Source organism: Bombus huntii, unplaced genomic scaffold (genome assembly GCF_024542735.1).
Source record: "Bombus huntii isolate Logan2020A unplaced genomic scaffold, iyBomHunt1.1 ctg00000082.1, whole genome shotgun sequence".
Classification (NCBI taxonomy): Eukaryota; Metazoa; Arthropoda; class Insecta; order Hymenoptera; family Apidae; genus Bombus; species Bombus huntii.
Genome location: NW_026099337.1, coordinates 141,981 through 166,186, shown reverse-complemented (window position 1 = coordinate 166,186; position 24,206 = coordinate 141,981). Strand labels below are relative to the sequence as shown.

The 24,206-nt window shown below is 37.0% G+C and overlaps 2 protein-coding genes across 5 annotated transcripts in view; one reads left to right on the top strand and one right to left on the bottom strand.

Moving 5' to 3' along the window:
- LOC126876534 (omega-amidase NIT2-A-like) overlaps positions 1-10,881 on the bottom strand; it is a 165,290-nt gene extending 154,409 nt beyond the window's left edge. The window contains exons 1-2 of the mRNA XM_050639396.1: positions 10,703-10,881; positions 10,134-10,302 (exon numbers count right to left, since the gene is read on the bottom strand). Coding sequence (XP_050495353.1) covers positions 10,134-10,302; positions 10,703-10,786 — 253 coding nt within the window. The 5' untranslated portion in view covers positions 10,787-10,881. The remainder of the gene's footprint in view (positions 1-10,133; positions 10,303-10,702) is intronic.
- Positions 1-24,206, top strand: part of LOC126876530 (venom serine protease Bi-VSP-like) — a 206,867-nt gene that overhangs the window by 161,146 nt on the left and 21,515 nt on the right. The window contains exon 2 of one of the 4 annotated variants that reach the window (XR_007694261.1): positions 13,319-13,521. The exons of 2 other annotated variants lie outside the window; for them this stretch is intronic. The gene's annotated coding sequence lies outside the window, so the exon portion shown is untranslated. Of the gene's footprint in view, positions 1-11,651; positions 11,815-13,318; positions 13,522-24,206 lie in introns of those variants that run through there. One more of the 4 variants, XR_007694264.1, reaches the window with a different exon arrangement.

Below are 24,206 nucleotides of genomic sequence, written 5' to 3'. Positions count from 1 at the left end.
TAATGTTAACAGAACATTTTAAAAGTGAATGCCCGTATTCCAATGAAATGATTACACGCGCTCGCAAAAGAAATTTAGACAATGTAATCATGCATATTAAATTTATGACACACACTTGTTACCGAAGAGGCTCATTGAATTTTGTTGGATCCATTTCTAGAAGTCTATTTGTAACTCTGGATAACGATAATTTAGAATTAATGAATAAAAATATAGATAAATTTTTTGATGAAAACAATAACTTAAAAACCAATATAACTTACAAAACAAATTTCAAAACTATAGCTTTACCCTTAACTGACAGTCTAGAAGAAATCCTAACAAAAATTGAAAACGCTCCAAAAATCATTAATAATGTATAATCGTATAGAATGCACCTCAATCAAATTTCCAACGAAGTAAACTCTCTTAATTATGAACATAGAATTAGAAGTCTTAAGAAATAGGAACTAAGTGTCTTATAAATTATTAGTTATATTGATCTAGCATTACTAGGAACATATGTATATTTAACAAAATAGGATTATTCGATATTATAAGCAAATGCCTACCTTCCAAATTATGTATTCGCGTATTATGTTGTAAAACCAAAGAAAAAAAAAGACACAGGTATAAGCAATATCTCGAGACCAATAGAGCGCACCTTTAAACACATATTCCACACCTGAAATACAACCATTACGAGAATTACCTGAAGACACCAATTCAGTCATCCTCGAAGCAAGGCATGTAAGATTCCAAAAGGGCATACAAAAGGAGGCACTACACCGAAAATAAGAGTCTGGAGGACCAGCCGCACTCTAACACTGGGGGAATGTAACGTCAACAAATATGTCCAACCGACTCAGGAAACCTGAACCGCCTTGCACACGACACCGACTCCCAAAATAAAGGATTATGAATTCGGCACGTAGGCATAAGATAAACGAACATCTAGAAGGGCTGGTTCTTGATCGAGGCTTCAGTCTTTCGGTAACAGTTTAATCGCACACTTGTAATCCTATTATAGAATAGAGGTATCTCGAACTCTGGTTCAAGAACCCAACATTTTTTTATTATTATTTTCCCATTACTTTTACGTGACAAGCAAAGCGTAACGATAAACAAACTCCGGGCAAAACAATGTTGCCGCTACGTGCAATCGTCAACCGAGGTTGAATTTAAAGTTTTCGATACTCCCCCGAGTATAAATAAAAGAACACGATCGTTAAGACAGTTAGTATCGAACATTCTTATAGCGAATTAATATCGAACGAACGTAAGCATTACCTTGTATACACATATCGAGCAACACTAAGCGAACGACGACTAATTCTGTACTGCAAATAATTTTAAATACATTTGACTACACTAAGTATCAACTCGTCTGGTCATTAATCAACAACGCGTTTAATCGTCCTCCACATACATGTTGTATAAGCTACTATGTGTATATTTATTTATGTTTCCCATAGTACAGACGTATTCCTTATTTTATTGTAGCTGTGTAATTTCAGTAGTCTTGCATAAAGGACATCTGTTTTGTTGCAATTGTATCAGCTATTAATTGTAATACTTGAAGCGTTTGTATCTAATCGTCATGCATCTGTGGTGGCACTCGACCATGGAACTTTCCAACGGCTTCGCGACACAAAGCGCTATACCTTCAAAGCGTAAGGCCGACACGCCTAATGTACCATTGATATCCCTACAGTTCTTTCGCCGAATATTCGGAAGAATGCATACGCGGCAACCGTTGCGGACATCTAATAAACGCGTGCGTAGTGGAGATATCGAGGGGCAACAAAGAAAAGAATCCATTTGGTTTCGAATCAAAGATTCATTCTGCCCCGAGCTGCGGAGTGCGAAAGGTTAAGCGTCATAGCGAAGCAAACACAATTAGAGATACGTGATTATTGACTCTTGATAGTTAATCGTTAATCGTTAATCGTTGTTCATCGTTAATCGTTAATTGTTTTTGATCGTTCATCGTTAATCGTTAATTGTTGTTGACAGTTAATCGTTAGTCGTTAATTGTTGATCATAAATTGTTGACTGTTGATTGTTAATAATTTAATTAACTTTTTTGTTGAACATCAAGAGTATTTCTTGTGGGCACCTTCACCCACTATCCACCTCACATCGTTATTCTACATACGGAAGGCAAGATTGATATCAAGTTCGAAGGACAGACCGCAGAAGTCTGGTCTCTGCTATTACCACGAGACCTTTCGAGACCGCGCAAGGAAGTGCCGGGCCCCTTGCAACTGGACCCAGTGAAACGAGACCAGCCGTCCGTAAACGCGGCATGTGGCGATGGCTTTAGTATCCCATCGCATTTTCGTGACGGACAGGGCACCAAGGATCTCTTTTCTTGTGAACACCGGTGTCAATATAAACGTATACTCGTGCAACAAACTACGCGGATCCGCGAACAAAGATACGTACGAGCTGTTCGCGGCGAATCGAGTGGTCGAAGCAAACCGAAAACGCCTTTCGCGAGTCAAAACGCATCGTCTCTGACGCCACAATGTTAGTGTCACGACCGGCATACTTCAAATCCGATGGACTGACGATGGAGATAAAGATGTGGCGGCACTCGGCGACAATCGGCGGCAATATCGCTGAAGTGTCTAATGAACCATCAACATCCCAACGGTCCTTCCGCCGAAGGTTCTAGAAGAAAGAGCACGTGGCAACGGTCGCGGACGCCTAGCAAATGCAAATGCATGGTGGGGATGTTGAGGGATGACAAAAGAAAGTAATCGGATTCGATCGAAAGTCAAATCATAAGAGCTTCAGTCTTGGAAAGTCACGCCTAGAGTTTGGAAGTGGATTGTAAAGTGAATTGTTGTTAGAAAAAAAATAAAGTTTCTTTTTTTTATTTACACCTCAAATTTCTTTTTTTATTTTGTTATTTTACGTGACATTAGCGCATTCGGTATCGGCAACAGCGCGTGAACGACAAATGGCAGCCGCTAGGATTCGTTACAAAATCTTTGTCTCCCGTGCGATTAATTCTGTATTTAGAATAATTTTAAATATATTTGACAATATCAAGTATCAACTCGTCACGTCATTATTTAAATCATCCACCACAAATCCAAAAACAGAATAAGGAAAACAGAGAAACGAACAAATAGAAAATTAAGTTGCTAACATGTTTTTCTATAATAATATTTTAACATCAATATTGTAATACGCAATGTGTTACGCCGCCTAAAACATCTGCACGCCAGCCCGCGCGACCGGACAACAACCGACCTGCGTAACGTCACTTCGACCCTCAATAAACCTAAGGACCCACCATAACTTTCACTTCCCTGTATTGTTTCGCCATGTGTCTTCAATCCGTTTGTCTTGAAGAATTTCTAAAGCTTAAAAATATTCTCGAAACACAGTCGGTTTTTAGAGAGGTCCTTGGGTTTATTAGTCGCACTTAAAACACGGAGAAAGCGGGTATGCACCCATTAGGAAAATCCGAATAGCCCTGTAATAAAACAAGCTAGGTTTTTCTCACGCACACAGTCATCTATCCACCACGATGGTAGGAGACTCGATACTCATCCCTTCGAGCAGTAGTGCAGGTCATGACCAATCGACACCGCGCTTCGTGGCCCTCACTTTTTCTAACGAAAGTGGGAACAACGAATCCGCGTTCTTTAGGCACAGGGGCACACCCACACCGAACTTTTCTTCCGTATTAGAAAAAGAGCGACAGACAGTCTAAAAACTAACGCCTAACGCGGCAGTCTACACATAGCGCGAGAGTCGCATACTTCACGCAAATCTTTTGTCGGTTCTCGGTGTTGTCGAACACACATCTTCTCTCCTAAATATATTATAGTGCTAAGTCCATTAATACATTAATTTCCATTATAAGAGCCCTGCTCTAGCGTACATATCTATCGCATCTTCATGCGACAAGTTGTTAACTATTTATTTCTCTACGTCAGTGTAATCTAAGTGTTGGAAATATATAATTTATAATTCTGTGAATCACAGTGTTATACAAACTCAATCACCCCTATTATCTCAACGGAAATCAGGGGATCGATCAATTCGTGGTGTCGATTGTTATAATCGTAACGGGGATTTACGACCCCCGTTGACGTCTCTCCTCGCGATTACGTCTCCCCGCAATTGGTCGAAATTTACACAATGTGAAAATGAAAAAATTGGAAGCAACCGAACTACGGATGAAACTAAATCACTTCGCTGCTTGTAAAGATAACTTTTAGTGTTATAAACATAAGTCAAGTAGCAAAGAGCATAAATTGAATTTACCCAAACTCTTCTTGAAATCTGACAAAATGATTCTTTATTTTGTCAAAAAAATCTTTACGTATTTTCCATTCCCATTCGTCGCTTTTTTCAGTGGCGTGTTTATCGCTACGTCGAAACTCCGTCGGGTAGCAGTTAATTTCATTTAAAGTAGAAAACTATTCAGAAACGTGTATACGTTACACAGCAACAAACCAGTCGCCCTGTTATTACCTCGTTCTCAACAGTTCAAATTTCAGGGACAACCGACTACTTAGTATCGACCCAGTACGTCATATTTACTCGCCAAAAGAATTGTAAACGAAAATTGTAACCAGACGTGCCGTTAGTAACTACCATTTTTCGCGAAACTTCTTTTTCATTTGGCGGAAATTTAAACAAACCCCGAAACACCGTGGCGTTTTGCAACTGTCTTTAATCCTTTAAGATAAAAAAGATTGACGCAAAATTTTGACGGGATGAAATTTCACGATATATTCAGGTGAAACGATGCGAAATTAGAGCGAAGCTTATAATGGGAATATAGTTTGCTTGTCTGTTGTCATAAAATGAGATATGCAGAATATATTAAAAAATAGAGTATATGTAATACGAAACTTTATATTATTCATGTTATTATGGACAAAATATCACAATATGTTCATATATTTAAATCTCCTCCGAAAAAGATTATTGTATGTAGAACACAGTTTAACTGTATTTTGAATTCTTGTTTATCAGATCACAATTGATAAGTTGATATTAGGATGATTATCCTCATTTGAAACAATTTTGTGACTGTTACTTGTCAATATACTTTATATCTTATGTACATTTTAAATATAGTACGCAAACTCGAAGTTGCAAGGAACATTAATAAAAACTCAATATTTCAATAACGCCTTTCATGATTATAATTAAATATTTTTTCAAAATGTCGTATCAGTGTTACATCTAGCACCCCCTCCCCCACACACAAAAGTTTACCAATTTATAATATATGTACTAGTAGATTGACAAGTTACGATTTACAGGTTATATAGAATTCTATTTTATGATTTTATAATTTTTCGTTAAATACAATAATCAAATAACTTGCAAATAGTAAAATTTCATTTGTTTTATCGTCAAACTTGTGCAAGGGAACATATTAATGCTGGTAACTTTAGTGACTTGCAAAATTTCAATAGTGCAAGACAGGCCAGATATTCAATTGCAATTGGTTGCTATCCATATTTTCATCGGTCTTACAATAACCTTATGTTATCAATTATGAATTAAAAAGTTAATGAAATCACAACTCACCCAAGGCCAATGGGTATGACTTCTTTTCGAAGATCGATTGAAATCTCGAGTTTGTTGTTTGAGACATTCAGTTACCACAAGACAAAAACACCACTCCATTACAGCCGACGTAAACAAAACATGACAGATTCTTCCAATTCTCGGACAACAAACATAGGCATACATACTGTTTTAAAGTCACAGTCTGTCGTTGAACTTTCGCCAAGTAACTTGATACGCACATATACACGTCCCTCGAAATCAGTTTTCGACGAAAATACATACGTGACATGTTATGTTGCAACCGAACGTGAATTTCTCGCGGGAAATAGCCTGATATCGTTTATTTATGCGTCTCTCAAATACGAATTTTACTATACACTTCGTTTAAGACACGCCATTTTGCAAAACGATTATCGAAAGATTACTGCTTACATCGAGATCGAGAATAGATTCGCAGGAAGCTGGATGCCGCGATTTCTTCCCGCGCTTTACTTTCTTCCGAAGTTGTGATTGGTTGATTTCCTGCTGCCATATTCGGTTTCGCCGAGAATCGTGAACACGTACGCTGGAAGCAATGCGGGGTAATTATTTAATTTATTTCATAATATTATTTAACATATATCGTGAAAAGTTCTGAATATTCGGATTCTTCTGTTATCGTTTCATCGTATGTTAGCATTATCAGCTCTCGATATCGAATTGGCAAACAGAATTTTTCTCATACAAAGTAAGTCACATTAAGTATATGTATATGTATAGTCGAAGCAATGCAATTAAAAATTTTTCCATTTTAATTGCTATTATTTATCACAGACATTTTACCGAGCATTCATTTTATAAATCTTATACATACATATATATATATATATATATATATATATATATATATATATATATATCGGGTTTACATTAGAATTAGGGTTAGGGGCGTGAAACGAATCTTCGTTTGGGTTACACGTTGTCGTTATGCAATGGAGAAGACATTGACTAGTGCAAATACGATTATTATAGAACCGGACAAGTAACCGCGGTAGTTAGGTGCTCGAGATACTAATGACAATGATCCTAGGTTCAATAACGAATCCGCGGTCAACGGGATGACAACAGAACGTACTCACAAAGTCTAAGTCTGAGAATAATCACTGATCGCGAAGGCGTTACTCTTGGATCGATGAGATCGCGAGCGAGAAAGCCTTTCCCGTCCCGATGATGCCACACAGGAAAACTATAACGGGGTGTGTCTAAGGATACGAGATCATCGGATTCGTCGAGAAAAGCCTTCGTTCAGAAAGTGTTGCTGCTAATTGGTTAATCTCCATATCGGTGGTTAGAAAAGGATGCTAGCCGCCCTCGAGGGAAAGTTGCTAGTGGGAGACGCCGCTCGTTGAAAAATATGTCTTCCCTATCTTCCCGTAGTTGGGACAAAGACTGTTTGTCTGTTTGAAGGACTTTAGTTAACTAAACCTTAAGATTTATAACGGGCCCTCGGGCTAGCCGAACATGTACTGCGGAGACGCATCGACATCTGGCAATCATCTTACTCGAAGAATAGGGTCTGCACGTGGCGAGCCACGGGACAGAAACCGTTGGAATGTTTACTGTCGCGTGTCGCCACAAATATTTCTTTTAAGGAGAGCTATAGAATTACTTCATACCTTTGTTAGGCAAAGCGTTCATCCCGTGACCGCGGCTACGTTCGGCGACTGACTGTCGCCTCGAACCCAAGCTCATTATCACAATTCTCGAATAATTACAATCGGGTTGAATAACTACAATTGTTCAATTACAGCTATAGTAGACTCTAGGTTACAATGTTGCGGGATTATCCAAAATTCCAAAGGCTCCGGTGTTCTTTCATCTCCGACACGGCCATCCTGACTATCACACGTCCTCGTGTGTAACTAAAATATCGTATTTCTTACATTAGATTCGATACAACTGACATTATTTGCGATTTAACTAAATGTCCAAGTAAGTCAAGGGTCCAGTGCAATAACAAAGTTTCGTTCGGAGGTTTGACAACAGAAAAATAAAAGAGAATAGGAATTTGTAATGTTATAATTTGTATTCAAAGTGTTAGGTGCGTTCTGTGAGTCGCCAGCCAGACCGTAATGACACAACAGATCATTTTCGATTTCGTACACCGGTGAACCTCAGTTTGTTGGATCATATTGCCACGTTGGGTGCATTACACCCAGAAAGCACGTAAGCCCACTCAACGGGTTACAACAAAAACACATCAACCCTCTCAACGGGTTACAACAAAAACACATCAACCCACTCAACGGGTTACAACAAAAACACATCAACCCACTCAACGGGTTACAACAAAAACACATCAACCCACTCAACGGGTTACAACAAAAACACATCAACCCACTCAACGGGTTACAACAAAAACACATCAACCCACTCAACGGGTTACAACAAAAACACATCAACCCACTCAACGGGTTACAACAAAAGCACATAAAACCACTCGGTGTATTACTATGACCACAACGCAGTGTTAATGATCCTCTGAGGTCAGTGTACTTGCATCGTTATTATCACCGCCGTTGTCATCACCGCAGACGTCTAACTCAGCAGGGACGCAACCTTCTGGCATTTTTCTCAGTCTGTCGTGTCTGTCCTTATATGATCGTTTGCCGTCTAAGGTTTTTAGGGTATATCTATCTCCTTCCAAAATCTCGGCTATTACGAATGGACCCCTGAATTTCGGATCTAACTTCGTCTGGTTTCTTTCCTCGTTTTTACGTAACACGAAATCGCCAAGGTTGAACCTAACTATTTTAGCTTTGTTTTTGTCGAACCTATCCTTATCGTATTTGGCGCAGTGATACATCGAGCATTTTCGACGATCGCATTTGCGTCTAAGTTAGTTTCGCTTAGTAAGGAGTTATCCCGGTGATCGTGGATTCGTTTGAACTCAAACATTGCTAATAGTATTATTTAATTTAATTATTCGTAGATCGTATTATTCATTAGGCTTAGTGTTTGTTAGACTTATTATTAGTTGTACTTATTATTTGTTAAGCTTAGTGATAGACCTGTATATATGTCTAAATAAAATCTCGGCTTTGTGAAACGATGGCTAGTCCACACGAAGAGTCGTCGCGCGCCCAAAATTCGAATCGTGACCCGACATATATATATATATATATATATATATATATATATATATATATATATATATATATATATATATATATATATATATATATATATATACAAGATATATATACAAGAAAGAAGATACAAGAAAGAAGATACAAGAAAGAAGGAATATTATATTAGCGGCATTTTTGTAGCCATTATATAGGGTTTCGATCGCATAATTAATCAGTATCAACTTACCAGTCTTTAACGGAAGGACAAAAAGAAGAGCTGACGACACACAGACCGCAATCATGATCATTTTCAAGTAGAATCTCAAACTGCCGTACATCTTAGAAAACTTCGTTAGTCGTAAGGGATCAAAGGATGATGTCCGCGCTAGGGAAAATAGATGAGAAGCGGCTATTTCAACAACCACCGTGTAGGTACTGCACTAGCCAGAAGTATCTGCGACAGAAATCAGAATACACTCGTTTTCGCATGGTTGGATCAATTTCGCGTGGGACTAACCTGATTGAACCTAACGCGGGATAATTGCTCAACTCACGACTTTAACCAGCCCGCTTGATTCTCTGTAAATGCTTGAAATTGACGCTTGGATTCTTTCCAGATTAACTAGCTTTGCCCCTCCCTCCCTTTATCTATTTTCTTAGATCGACTTAGACTGCCACAATATATTATCTTTCTTCTTTTCTTTCCTTTTCTTTCCTTTTGATCTTTTAAAGCCCTAAATCGCTGGCTATTTTGTATACTATATATTTTGTACACTCAATTACTCTGTAAGTCATAAGTACATATGTTTTACAACGTTATTTGTCATATTTCAGTTAAACCCCAGAAAAGCCAGAAATATATTTTCAGCATGTTTTAACGCGCCCCTGGCAAAGATCTCAAAAACGAGTTGCGGCACAATTTAAAGCGACAAATAGCATCGCGTGTCTCGTTGTGGTAACACACGGTTCGCCAGTTTTTTTTTTTTGATATCGGTGACTGCCATATTCTCTTGAGTTTCCAAATCGTAAAGAATCTTTCCCCAGGGATTGGTCAACTGTGTATGTCCCCATGCGACGTAACTTGCTTAAGGAACACGAGCCGGTGATATGCAGGCAACGTATAATTGATTATCATTCGCTCTGAAACGCTGAAGTAATGACCAGTGCAGTGGTCCAGTGGTCATATTGAATGCCGCTGGATATATCAGCATTTGGCAACCTAACCCAGAGAAGCAGGAAATATGAAGCTACCGAATACCAATTAACTTCGTAGTTGCACGGTTCACATTCCATCATTTCTGAATATGCGAGGACAGTCCTCTTATTGTGCTTTTAATTCTTTTATTTGTTTCATTTTCAGCAAATATACTGGTTTTTTTAAATTAAGCTTCTGTTTATACAGAGTTACAGATTATATTAATTTTATATAGAATATATTTAAGAAAGATATTTAATTTTTTGCTAGTTAAGTATTGATCGATTAAGTTACTGTACCTTTGTTCCGATAAATGCGTGCCATTTCCTCGAATCTAATATCATAGCAAATGCCAATACCTATTTTGCAGCCCTTCACATCGAACGTCGTTAGGGAGTTACCAGGACTGAGTGAATCACTCTCTCGAAAAGTAATCTTATTAGGAATGTCGATGTCGAATAGATGTACCTAATAACATAAAAATGTAGTCGCTAATTCTATTGCTGCAACTTTTGTAATTTAATATCAAAGTTACCAACTCCTAAACTTTAATTATTTTTTATTTAATAACTGACAGCGTTTTTATCACTTTCTTTTATTAAAAAATCTTATCATTTAATAATGTTTAAAAAGGAGAAAAAATAAGTATAATAATATTTTAAGTATTTGAAAAATTTATACAACACAAACACATTACAACAAAAATGGGCGTTTCCCGTATCATAACGTATTTTATAAACCGTAAATTATAGAATTGGTTATAGTATACGTATGTACATATGTATATTCCTAAATTATTCCTAGATAGAGTCACTTTCTTCGCCCCAATATTTTCAAATTCAAAGCCATAAAGGAATATATTACTTACCTTTCGGTGTTTTGCTATCAAAGTTCCATCGGGACCCCAAATAGTACAGGTATTGTACAATTTATCGCCCTCTATTTCAGGCATCGTACCACCAACTACATAGATGTTGTTTTCTTTAGCTGCGTTCGATGAAGCAACGCTCGTTTCACCATCAGGAATACTCTCGGCGTATTTTGGAAAGTACTCTGCGTTACAATATTTCAATTAATGAAATGTCTTTTGTTCCAACCATAAATTAAATTGAAATGTTTGTCAGTTTTTTATTTTTTAAATTATTAAAATAACTAAGTTTTATATTTCGACTTAATTAAATATGCAATTACTTAGCTAATAGTATATATAATAAATTGTTTCTACAGGTTCAAAATGAAAAATGAATATTTAGAAATATTTAATTACGACAATGCTATTTGTGTTAGCATCAGTGGCTTGTTACTCAACGACTTTGCTAGTACTTTTTGAAACATAAAGTTAGTTTTCAATTAACACTTATACTAGAGGCGGAATTATAAATGCAAAATAATTGATAATACTAATTTATAAGTACCTAATTATTAGTATCTTCAAAAATATATTTATACAAAAATCACGATAATCATGAAAATGGGGAAATCCTATATTCTCGAATCAATTCACAATTTATTTTGTATATTAATTAGATTCCGCGCTCATCAGTACGTACTCACTGGCGAGATCGAGAAAATGTATCGGCAATTCCTCGTACGACCAGAGGATCGGAAATATCAAAGGATATTATGGCGCAGCGCGAGTGGAGAAACAGAAACATATGAGCTTAACACCGTAATACTCTTATCATAGAAATAGAAGCAGTCCTCAATTCCCGCCCGCTAACTCCTATCTCCACCGATCCAAATGATCTCCTAGCCCTCACTCCCGGACATTTCCTCATTGGCGATTCATTAATGTGCTTACGTGATCGAGATTTCAGAGACATTCCATCGAACCGACTCTCCAAATGGCAGCATATCCAACAGCTTAAACAACATTTTTGGAACCGCTGGCATAAGGAGTATTTGAACGAGCTAACCAACCGCAATAAATGGAGCAAGGGTGGACACAGCATCCAAAAGGGCACAATCGTCATCCTCAGAGAGGACAACGTTCCCTCCATGCATTGGCCTCTGGGCCGAGTTCATCCAGGCGCCGATGGTGTTGTCACGTAAAATAACAAAATAAAAAGGAATTTGAGGTAAAAAATAAAAAAAAGAAAACTTTATTTTTTTTCTAACATCAATACACTTTACAATCTACTTCCGAACTCTGGGCGTGACTTTTTAAGACTGACTCTTATGATTTTACTTTCGATCGGATCCGATTACTTTCTTTTGTCATCCCTCAACATCCCCACCGTCCATGCATTTGCTAGGCGTCCGCGACCGTTGCCACGTGCTCTTTCTTCTAGAACCTTCGGTGGAAGGACCGTTGGGATGTTGATGGTTCATTAGGCACTTCAGCGATATACATTGTCGCCGAGTGCTTTATCTCTATCGTCAGTCCGTCGGATTTGAAGTATGCCGGTCGTGACAGTGTCATCCGGACAGCTACAGTTCAGACGGCAAAAAGCATTTTGGATCGGGGCGTCAAAAGGCTTGTCCCACTGCCAATTCAACCCGATCTCGAGAAACCCGAACAACTAGCCACCGAGACGAAATAAGATGGGAACTTCAACCACACCTCGCTAGTTTGATCGGTACCCTCTCAACGGGGGGAGAATGTTACGCCATGCGGCTTACCATAGGTCATATTCTTAACTATCGATCGCGGCACTATAATGTCGCAGACGGACCGTCGCGTCTGCCCGGCAAACAAACATTGTAGTGGCAAGCGCATGATTCATTAAGCAGGGCGACTTCCAGAAACGTCGACTCGTGGTCGTTATTTTACCTCGCGTAAAAGAATGTGGCGTGATCCGAACGTAGTGGGGGTCGCCTTCCAGAAAAAACGAAAAAAATCGAAAGGCGTTCAGAACTTTTCGAGAAGTCGAACCGTCAACACAGGTGGTATGTCGCGCATTACTTATCAACCAAAACGCAGTTACATTTTTTTTGTTCCATTTATATCTTTCTAGTTAATAAGTTGTTGAAATAAACATTAATTTATTTGTGTTAATTCTGTGGAATTTCATTGAACTACTGAACTGATCAGTTCGTGGCGTCGATTATTTAATCGTAACGGGAAATTACAACTCTCGTTGACGTGCTATCTCGCGATCGCGTCTCTCCGCGAACGGTCGAAACAAAATGATTCACTAAAAACTGTCCTGAATTCCTAAGAACTTATTTACCGCAAAACTGACAAAGTGTTTATTTAAAAAATGAGGTTGAAGGTAGTCCTTTTCTTTCATTTCATTCATTTTCATTTTCTTTCTTAAGTATGGCTAACACAATATCTAATCAATTAAAATTTTATATTTTCACGTGAAAAGTTTCTTTAGATAATTATTATCAACATGATGACTAACTCTTACGGATTAATACGTGTCTGTAGGGCAATCCGGTGGACTCGATCGGCTTTTTACTTCGAAAGTTGAGTAATCGGTGTCGCTTTCTTACGCATCTTTGAACTGTATAAATGTTTTAAAATTGTTTGATCCAGAATGTACCACACCGGACAATCAAGAAGGCAGGTGCCTTGACTACAGAAAATGTAAACCTCTGCAAGAAATATGGCAGATACAGTACCGTACAGCCACCGATTTTTATAGACGATCAGTGTGCAGATACCAGGGCAATGTTACGATCGTTTGCTGTCCGAACGATCCAAACAAAGAGAAGAGAGAAATTTTAATAAAAACTGTGTATAAGTATAAGGCTTTGCGACCACCATACTGAGGTTTTAGCAACGTCTCTCATACCAGGGTGGTCGATGGTAAACCAGCTGAACTTGGTACGTTTTATGTCTTTCTTTCCGATTAATAATAAGCCATTTACTGCAAAGAATGAACTTTAAAGGCATTAAACAGCACATCAATGTACATTTCAATTAGACTAAATAATAATGCTATGATTTTATCGGTAGTAACTTTACTTATTAACTTGAATTATTTCTTTCTTTTACTTCATGTTAGGAAGAGTATCTTTTTGCTTGAAATAAAAAATTGATATAGGAGTAATAATATGGATAGAGATCAAAAACTGTTAGGGCAGAAATTACACGTTTGAACTTTATAGTTCAGTATAGTTCAAATAGAAATTATATAGAATTATTTAATAATTTGTATTCCACTGGAATAAAAATTTAATTTCTGTCTTTATCAAATCTCTGTTTCAGAGTATTTGTACGTATGTACTTATCGTCTGCTGTATGATCGAATTTCGAATAGGTAATAATCGTTGTTACTCGTTATGTGAGAAAAAATTATGTATATTCACAACTATGACTATTGCATTTTAGGCGCTTGGCCATGAATCGCTGCATTAGGTTTTCGTAATCCCCGAAACCCAGACAAACCACTATGGAAGTGCGGAGGTTCCCTGATATCGGCTAGGCATGTTTTGACCGCAGCACATTGTGCACATATGGATGGAATAGAAAACATACACAATCATAATATTGCCATTCTTAGATTGGTGGAGGAGGTGCCATTTTCGAGTAAGTCCTCAAATATATATATATATATATATATGCTATTGAGTATTACTGAAGTATCATATCCTGAAATTTCTTACTGTACACATATATTGTGTCATAAAGCGTGTATAATTCTTTCTCATACTTTTGGTCATTAGTTTCCTGCATTTTCATTTATTTTTTTATTTTTCAGGGTACGTATATCCCATTTGTACGAAAGAGCCCCTACGAAAGAGCAACTTCGTCGGCTATAACCCCCTTGTTGCTGGATCGGGAGCATTAAGATATAGTAAGTGATATCAATTTTATAATAAAATTAAATAGTTCCAGTCTTAAATATCTTTCTTATTTTCTTCGTAGGACGACCACGACGTAATGCATTAATGGAAGTACAAATGCCAGTGATTAAGAACGCCGAATGCAAAATAGCTTATTCCAAATTTCCTAATGCACCTGATATCACTGATGGTATAATATGCGCCGAACATGCTCAGGGTGGAGAGGATTCTTGTACGGTAATTAAGTTACAGAGTTACTACAAACTATACGGTATCTGAAGACACGTCGATTCGAATTAACATCAAATCGACGTCTTAAACATTAAAAATAATAGATAAACACAATTTAATAGTTTTGCCCACTTCTCACACCTCGTTATGGTATTTAATCTAATTTCCTCTAATCTTAGTTTTGCTCAAAATACATATAACATGTACGTTATAAATTGGAGTATTTCAATACACAAATCAATAGAAGATTATTACTGTATATAAGTATAATTTCAATACAATTCGATCGATATATTTCAGTATCTTTGATTAAAAATTTAACGATCCTTTCAGGCTGACCGCGGCGGATCACTGCTGATACAACATGAATTAACCTCGTATTTAATAGGTATTGTGTCTTATGCTTATAAGTGCGGCACAGCTGGGTATCCCAGCGTTTACACTAGGGTCACATCGTACCTTGACTTCATTCTCCAAGCGATGCAATAATATGATATTACTGTTCCATAAATATCATTGTGTAAAAAACGTAAAGTTGGATTTTCTTATTGTGGAGATAAGAAACAGCTCAAATTTACATTGTTTTGTACGTTACAAATTATAGGCTTAAAATGTACGAAATGTAACTTTGAAACGACACTAATTTTTTACGCACGATAAACCTCCACAACTTAGGTATGTAAAGATGATAAACGTATATTAATTCTATTAATTTGGTAATAATAAACCAACTTTCTGAGAAGTTCTGTAAATTTCGTTTCTTTTGTATCAAGAGAATAATGGAATATTCCACTTAGATCGTATACTTCTTGTATGTACGTACAAAATTTTCCGGCTAATCTAAAACACTTCATAAGATAGAGAGCTTCTGGAAATTCGGACACAGAGAGTGCATAAAATACAAGATAAGTCTCGTGTCTTTCAAAATTATTTTTTATTCGCTAAAAACGTCCTGTGTACTCATGCAATCACATGCAACCTCGAAACTTCACTTATTTTTTATCACTTTCCAATTCAATACACAGTTTCTGCATTTTTGACTATATGTAAGAGAAATTTCCATTCAGCCAAAGGTGTACTTACAGATTATAGATTCCTATACGACTCTCAGTAAAAATTTATCCGCACTCCAGATAGTTAAAACTTCTGTCGACCGTATTGATCCATCTGCACTCTTCGTATGACGTCAATATCTGTTCAGTGCTGCTGCGCAGGTTTCTTTGTGTTACGTCAATTCGTTTGTGACCGTTGCGCGAGTAATGGCGCTTTGCAATGGTGATTTGCAGGAAAACAGTGCAGGATGCTGTGATTCGTTTCTTGTGGTCGGAGGTTATGTTTGATGCCTATATTTATCAAAGATTTAATGCACATTATGGAGAAAGTGTTTTGTCACGAAGTGTGTTTGAATGGGCACAAAAGTTCAAAGAAGATCGCACAAGTGTTATGAAAAAACAGCTGGACGCCCGTCCACATCCACGATGACAACATTGAACGTGCTCATGAACTTATGCTCTATGGAATAGACGAGTGACAGTGGATAATGTGGCAAATCATTTGCAAATCAGCCACGGCTCTGCTTATGCAATAGTACACGACAGATTTGGATTTTAAAAAGTTTGTGCGAGATGGATGCCGAAAAAGCTGATGAAAAGGTGAAGACGACGATGCATTCGTGGTTCGCAGCTCAGCCCAAAACATTTTTTAATGAGAAAATATAAAGGTCCTTCGGCAAATGGACAAAGTGTATACAGAAATCGAGTGATTATGTCAAAAAATGATGTATGTCTTTTTTGACAATTGCTTAAAATAAATTCTACACCGACAGAGCGGGTAACTTTTTACTCACCCTCGTAAGACACTTAAATTTCCAATCTATTATGATGAATAAAAGAGCTTATACTATTAAATCTAATTGTATTTTGTTGCATGAGAGTACACGTGTATGTGATGTACATTACCTTTATATCCCCTTGAACGCTTCAATATTGCGCATATATACTATATTTTGTACAGCTTCTATAAAATTTCGTATGTTTGTTTAGGCTGTTAATCTAGAGGCTGGAGTACAAAGAAGTGGCACAATGATGTGGGCTGATGACATTTATAATTATCAAGGAATCACCCCTACATTCGCTCAGGTATATATCGTTGACTATAATGTATTTAACATATATGATTGTTAGAATATTAATAATTAATTTTTAATTCTATCAGAATTTTAATGAAACTGTCCCTTGGGAAGGAAGAACTGATACCTTGATATCACGGTTTGTACATCCTATATATACGACAAATTTTAGAACATTATATAACGAAGAACCAGATCGTCGTGGCCATGTGATGTGAATAAAAGGACTTGAATTTGATGATATTTTTATAATGTTAGATAACATAACTAAGTATCTTCACAGTAAGATAGGATGACATGGTTTACATGATCTTAATGTTGTTCACTCGAGTGATGATATTATAAGGAAAAGTGTAATATCACAGGTAGGATGATTCATAATTTAGAACTACTAACTCATGTATGTATTAAAAATTAAAGAAATATATTAAATTTTATAGGATATTTATGTTTAGTAACCAGTAATTCAGAGATTGGTATTCATGGTTACTATAACGAGGCTGTAGAAACGCACCCTTTCTTCTTTGCAAATGGTCCTGTATTTATGTCTAAGCCGAAACTGGAACCTCTGAATAATTTAGATTTATTCTTGTTATTTTCTAAAATACTTATCTACAGTATACCATAAGGAATGATACCGTATCGCACCTAATCAAGTGCCTTAAGAAACATCAACAGGATATCACAGTAATCCCTTATCGACTGATATGTAAGTAAAAGTTATCTGTCATTGTTATACACAATTATGTGTTAGTGTTATACACAGTTATTTATCATTTTCTATTAATTCAGTTGTAGCCACTACAATATCTATGACACTGGTAGTAATTATAAGAACAATAATGATGTTCTATAAGAGGAAATGATGATTAGGAACAAAAACTTACAGGTAAGTCAAAGTATATGTTATTTGCCATTTGAAAAGAAAGTTACTAACTTGGAATTTTTTGATAAATAATAATTGTGCAAAATATATTGGATTTCAAATTTGTCAAAAATTGAAATTTAAGAAGCATTGTAATAATATAACATTAATATTTTGATTTTTCAGGAGATATCATGCGGTGGATGGATAATATGTAAAAAATATTAAGCAGTATATGAATTTTCATATTGCGTAGAGATAACAAAATGAATTTTAAAAAATGTCGACATGGTAATAAGAAATAGCATCATGACAAAGAATATATAAACACAGTTTCATTTTTTATAAATAAAAATTTGTTGTTCCAGATTTTGAAATATAGTGAAACGTTTAATTAGTATCTTAATATCTTTAAATAATTATTATTTTAGAATCAATTGTAATTGTATCATACGTACTTTTGAATTCGTGCAAGAACATATGTTATTTTGAAGTAGTTATTATTAGGAAATTGTTAGACGCGAACAGTATGCGAAAAGTTAGTATGTAGTGTAATAATTATCAATCAAAGCACAAGAATTAAATTCTTTAGGAAAAAATTTCCGGAATTTCTTATTTACATGATTATAAAGAAATCCATAACAAAAAGGAGCTGCTTTCTAATACTTCTCTTCCTTGTAATGCCTACGTTAACAATAACGAGGTTCGACTTTTTGTTTTTAGAGGGATACTGGAAAATTTGAAAGTACAGTACCATTGGGAAGAAAATCACGATATTGAAAACGATATTTGCAAGTAAATTTCCAAAAAATCTGTTTTCAAATTTTCGCTTTCTATTTCACATTAAAAGAAAGGGAGGGCTGCCTTCTTTTTCTGCAAGACAAAACAAACATTCTGAATCTCGTATCAATGAATGATGTCAATAAGTTATTTTTCTTTTCAGATTGAACAATATTCCAGATTTATTCATAATTTCATACTACGCGAAGAATAGACTTTCATAGGTATATAAAGGAAATATTAAGTATAGGAAAACTCTTTTTCGTTGTAGGTGACATATGCTTCACGGTTGAACACATGTATTTTTGAACACATATAAATGAAAAAGTACTCTTATGGAGAAAAAGAATTGATACCTTCGATTGACATTAGATAATGTATATAAACTTATGAACAATCACTATCACTATCAGTTTGTATTTTAGGTGCACACGCAGATTTGTTGGAGTTCTTATAAAATGTACTTCCTGTACGAACGTTTTATTCTTCCAAATTTTACGATACTATGTCTCATATGATAACTATATGGATTAAACGTAATATAAATGATCCGAAAATAGACTCGAACGACATTAATTGTCTTTCTATTTATACCAATATCGAAAATACAAGTAAAGCTGGAGCAATAGTATGCAAGAATGGACTATTTATTATTTTAAACCAAATCATAGCATATTCAGAATGCACAGTATTATCATGAAACGACGAGTTTTATGTTAATTCCGACCGATTACAATACCTTTCTTTCGTTTACAAGGAACGACGAGACTGGCAGTTGCGTGATTTCCAATGCAAAAGCCGCGATATCTGCACGATAACCTAACCTCAACCGATTTTGTTGTACTATTCTTACGTGGACTTCGTTTGTACCACTTTCGTAACAAAAATAGAATACGTAGAACACAGCATTCCGTTATGCGATATTGTCGATTCCTAACATCCGAAAAATCAGAGATAATTTTTTCCCTACAGTTGTACATTTGTGTGAAAAATTACGAACGTAAAGTTGTTTGGTGCATGCACAGTCCTCCCCTCCGCTGCATTTGCGTGGACATGCTAGAAAGATTCACTTTTCCACGGTGAAACTGTATGTATTATAATTTCATTTTTACAAAGGTCGAACATCCTACTATGCATAAATTTAATATTAATATAAGCAGGTTTCGTGTTAAGTATTACATCTGACGTATAAGCACACGTGTGTACGAGCCTTGGTTTTAAATGTCTTATAGTAGACACCGAAAAGATTATTCAGTTGGATATCTGACTCAACATCAATATTTTACTAGGAGATAACATGTTAAGAACACGTTGGTGGATGGCATGGGAGATGATGAATGAAGACATACTTCTGTGAGATACATAAAATAGTAGTCAGAACGTATTTTGGCGCTTGGGGACAGCAACAGCTTTTTTTTTGTTTTTATTTATTTGTTGAAATTACAATCAATTCTCGCGTTGAGAATTTTCAGTAATTTTTCCGGCGTGGCGCAGTGACATGGCTGTTTATTTACAATAAGTTAATACTTATTATAGATAGGTATAATTTATAAGTATTATAAGTAAGTGCATATGCTTAATTTGGATAATTAAATGAATCTAACGTTTAGGTCTAGCGAGTAGTGCCTCTTCAGCCTGCGAATCTGGTCCGTCGTATCGAGTAGTCCAGTGATTAGGGGGTTTCGGTGTTTCTTGACTCTTTTGCTATATCTGTCGCTATATTTTGCTATTTCCTCTTTGACTGTAGGTATCTTGAGGTCGCGATGGATGGTTTCGTTGGTAACATACCAAGGTGCGTCTATTAAGGCTCTTAGCGCTTTCGATTGGAATCGTTGTAGTATTTCGATGTTGGAGTTACTTGGACAGCAACAGCTGGTGATACTGTCATACACCTCCATTTATAAACTTTCGAAAATCGATGTGACCTTCAAACTTTAGTGTATTCTGTTTCACAGCACAAAATGTTTCCGAAACGTAAGTTTATTGTTACAATAAACTTGACTAGTGGCTCTGAAATACTATCCTTGAAAAAACAATGGGGAAATTGGAGCAAAAAAAAAGAAGGAAATAAACAAAGACCTTGTTGGTTCGTAAAAATAAAATATGCTACAGGAAAAATTTTTTCCAACGGATTGAGATGCGACAAGCTTTAAAAGCTATGACGCGAATCGAGCGTTTGTCTACAAGAGCGCATTTTCGGTGGATATATATGTCGGAATGACATTGGGGATAGGGTTGTCGGTGTTTGAGGAGTCTTCATTGAAGGTAGCCATCGTTGCGGTGTAACGAAGATACGATTTATTGACACAGGTATGAATAACACAGGTTTTGACAATCTACCACGGCGGTGAGACGTCCGCGACACTAGTGACAGTGGTCTCCGGTTCAATAACGAATCCGCGGCCAACGGGATGACAGATGGGCGTTCTCGCTGAATCTAAGTCTGACTCGTAAAAATAATTGCTGAGCGTAAAGACGTTACTCTTTGGTCGACGGGAGCGCGTAAAAGAATGCCCGTCCCGTCCCGACGATGTCACAGAGGAAAACTATAATGGGGTGTGTCTAAGGACACGAGATCATCGGATTCGTCGAGGAAAGCCTTCGTTTAGGAAGTAAGGGAAATTGACGTTGCTGCTAATTGGTCAATCTCCATATCGGTGGTTAGAAAAAGATGTTAGCCGCCCTCGAGGGAAAGTTGCTAGTGGGAGACGCCGCTCGTTGAAAAATATGTCTCCCCTATCTTCCCGTAGTTGGGACAAAGACTGTTTGTCTGTTTGAAGGACTTTAGTTAACTAAACCTTAAGATTTATAACGGGCCCTCCAGCTAGCCGAACATGTACTGCGGAGACGCATCGACATCTGGCAATCATCTTACTCGAAGAATAGGGTCTGCGTGTGGCGAGCCACGGGACAGAAACCGTTGGAATGTTTACTGTCGCGTGTCGCCACGAATATTTCTTTTAAGGAGAGCTATAGAATTACTCCATACCTTTGTTAGGCAAAGCGTTTATCCCTTGACCGCGGCTACGTTGGGCGACAGACTGTCACCTCGAGCCAAAGCTCACCGTCACTAATCTAGAACAATTACAATCGGATTGAATAACTACAATTGTTCAATTACAGCTATAGTAGACTCTAGGTTAGAATGTTGCGGGATTATCTAAAATTCCAAAGGCTCCGGTGTTCTTTCATCTCCGACATATAATTATATAATGACTCATTGAAAACCAGCTTTCATTTTTTGTTGATAGTATGGTAAGAAAATGTGAAGTTCGAACGCTTGTAACGATTGCCTGAGTTGCGTCATCCTTGGTTTTAGGAAAAGATAGGGAAGTCACTGAAGGGTGTCGCGGCTTCGATGTCTTTCGTAGCTGCGACGCGGAGGCCTCTCGGTTGTTCTTTGAACAATCGTCAACGTGGACGAACGTCAAAGCGAAACCACGCGAATTCGGCATTTCCGATAATACGGAACTCTGTAAACGCGACTGCGTTGAATTCGTTCGATTAATTCCTAGCAGTATCTATAAACAGTGAACTTAAGGCCCCATACACAACTGCATACGCTAGGTTGTAAGAAATAATAGCTATATAAGTATGTAGCGGCGCATGAGTTAGAGAACGATGCAAATCGAGAGCGACTCATATTATTGTTTTGCCTCGTGACACTTACACAGTCTTGACGTACATGTAACGTCAACAAATATCTCCAACAGACTCAGGAAACCTGAACAGCCTTGCACACGACACCGACTCCCAAAACAAAGGAATATGAATTCGGCACATAGGCATAAGATAAACGAACATCTAGAAGGGCTGTGTCTTGATCGAGTCTTTCAGTCTTTCGGTAACGGTCAAATCGCACACTTGTAATCCTATTATAAAATAAAGGTACCTCGAACTCTGGTTCAAGAACCCAACATTTTTTTATTATTATTTTCCCATTATTTTTACGTGACATTTTGGCGATCCTGCCAGGATCCATTCGCTTCAGTGTAAACGAAGTTACGATTTCGGTCTACGGACATTATTGAAGATCGAAGGATTCGAACTACTTGTGTTATGAACTTTGCTGTCAATAATTTACCACGGTGGACCAAATTAACGGGGCCACTGTCAGCATAGAACAAATCAACAGAACGAGTTTGACACTCAAACGCATTTGAACGCGCCACAGAGGAAAACACCGCAAGGGAACCTCATTCTACGAACTTACGTATCAAGGTGAGAAAAGTCGGAATTCTTTTAAACAATATAGAACGCGAAAAGTTAGTTTCTCTAGTAACTCTAGCGAAGAGACAATATGAACAAGAAAGACACAAAAGCCGAGACAAGTTTACCCTCTACAAGTGGAGTTCAAAATAAAACGGGAACACTCGATTCCTCTACCAGAGCAATTTTAGACTTAATACAGAGACAGAACGAAGAATTTCGACAACAATTTAACGAAATAAAGAATGCTTTAAAATTAGCGAACGAAGAAAATAGAAAACGCGCTAACGAAATGGAAATATTAAGTAGAAACCTCTCTCGTGTTAAACTACCACAAATAAACGTAAAATCAACTGAATTCGGTTCTATGATGACTGACGATGACGATAATATATCAGTATTAAAACACGATACTAATCCACCTCCACCTATGCCACAAAAGCCACCAACATATGTCCAACCATCCAATTCAACAGCTGGAAACTCTGGAAATCTAAAAGCTGTTTAGTATCTCCGATACTAAACGGAGAAAACGATATAAGTGTAGAAGATTTTATTCGTGAAATAAAAGAAATGAGAATGATGTGTAGCGAACAAACGTTATTATTAAAAATGATCAAAATAGAGAAAATTGTAGGAAAAGCCGCAATGACAATCCGCAATATCCATATTAACGAATTCGAAACTCTGTACGAAGGATTAAGACGTAACGTAGCTACTCAAGCATCAGTAAGAGAACACCAAGATCAGTTAAGAGTGATAAAGCAAGGAATAACCGAAAGCGTGCAAAATTATAACATTAGATTTCGACGTGTTTTCAACAAACTTCAATACAGCATTACCAATGAATATAAAGACGAACTAACTCGATGAGCGATGAACGATCGACTATACATGGTTTCTGTGATTGACTATGTAAGAGGCCTTCGTTCAGAAATAGGACACGTGCTATTGGCTAATCCCCCCCCCCCCAAACATCATCGATGCAGAAAAAAAGGCAATGGACGTGGAAAAATACTTTCGCGAAGACAACGCTCGCAGACGGATGACACGACAAACAACCACTCCACCATCTTATCGTAACCAGACGTCTCGTCCAGTAGGTAACCGCTTCACGATTACAAGTAACATGAATAACAAAACTCCACCCACACAAAACATTCTACCAAGAATGAATAATTTTACAAAGCTTGAAAATCGACCATTAAACGAAAGGCCACAAACGAAATGTTTCAAATGCGATCGATTGGGACACCTTGCCAATCAATGCCAAAATTTTCGAATACCGCCTCAAACAAAAGCCCCTCCAGGAATAAACCACATTCAAGAACAATCAGAATTAACAATGCTACCTCAGGAAGATTATCCACAATACGACTACAATTACCAGGACGACGAGGATTGCGATTTTTCGTTGACTCG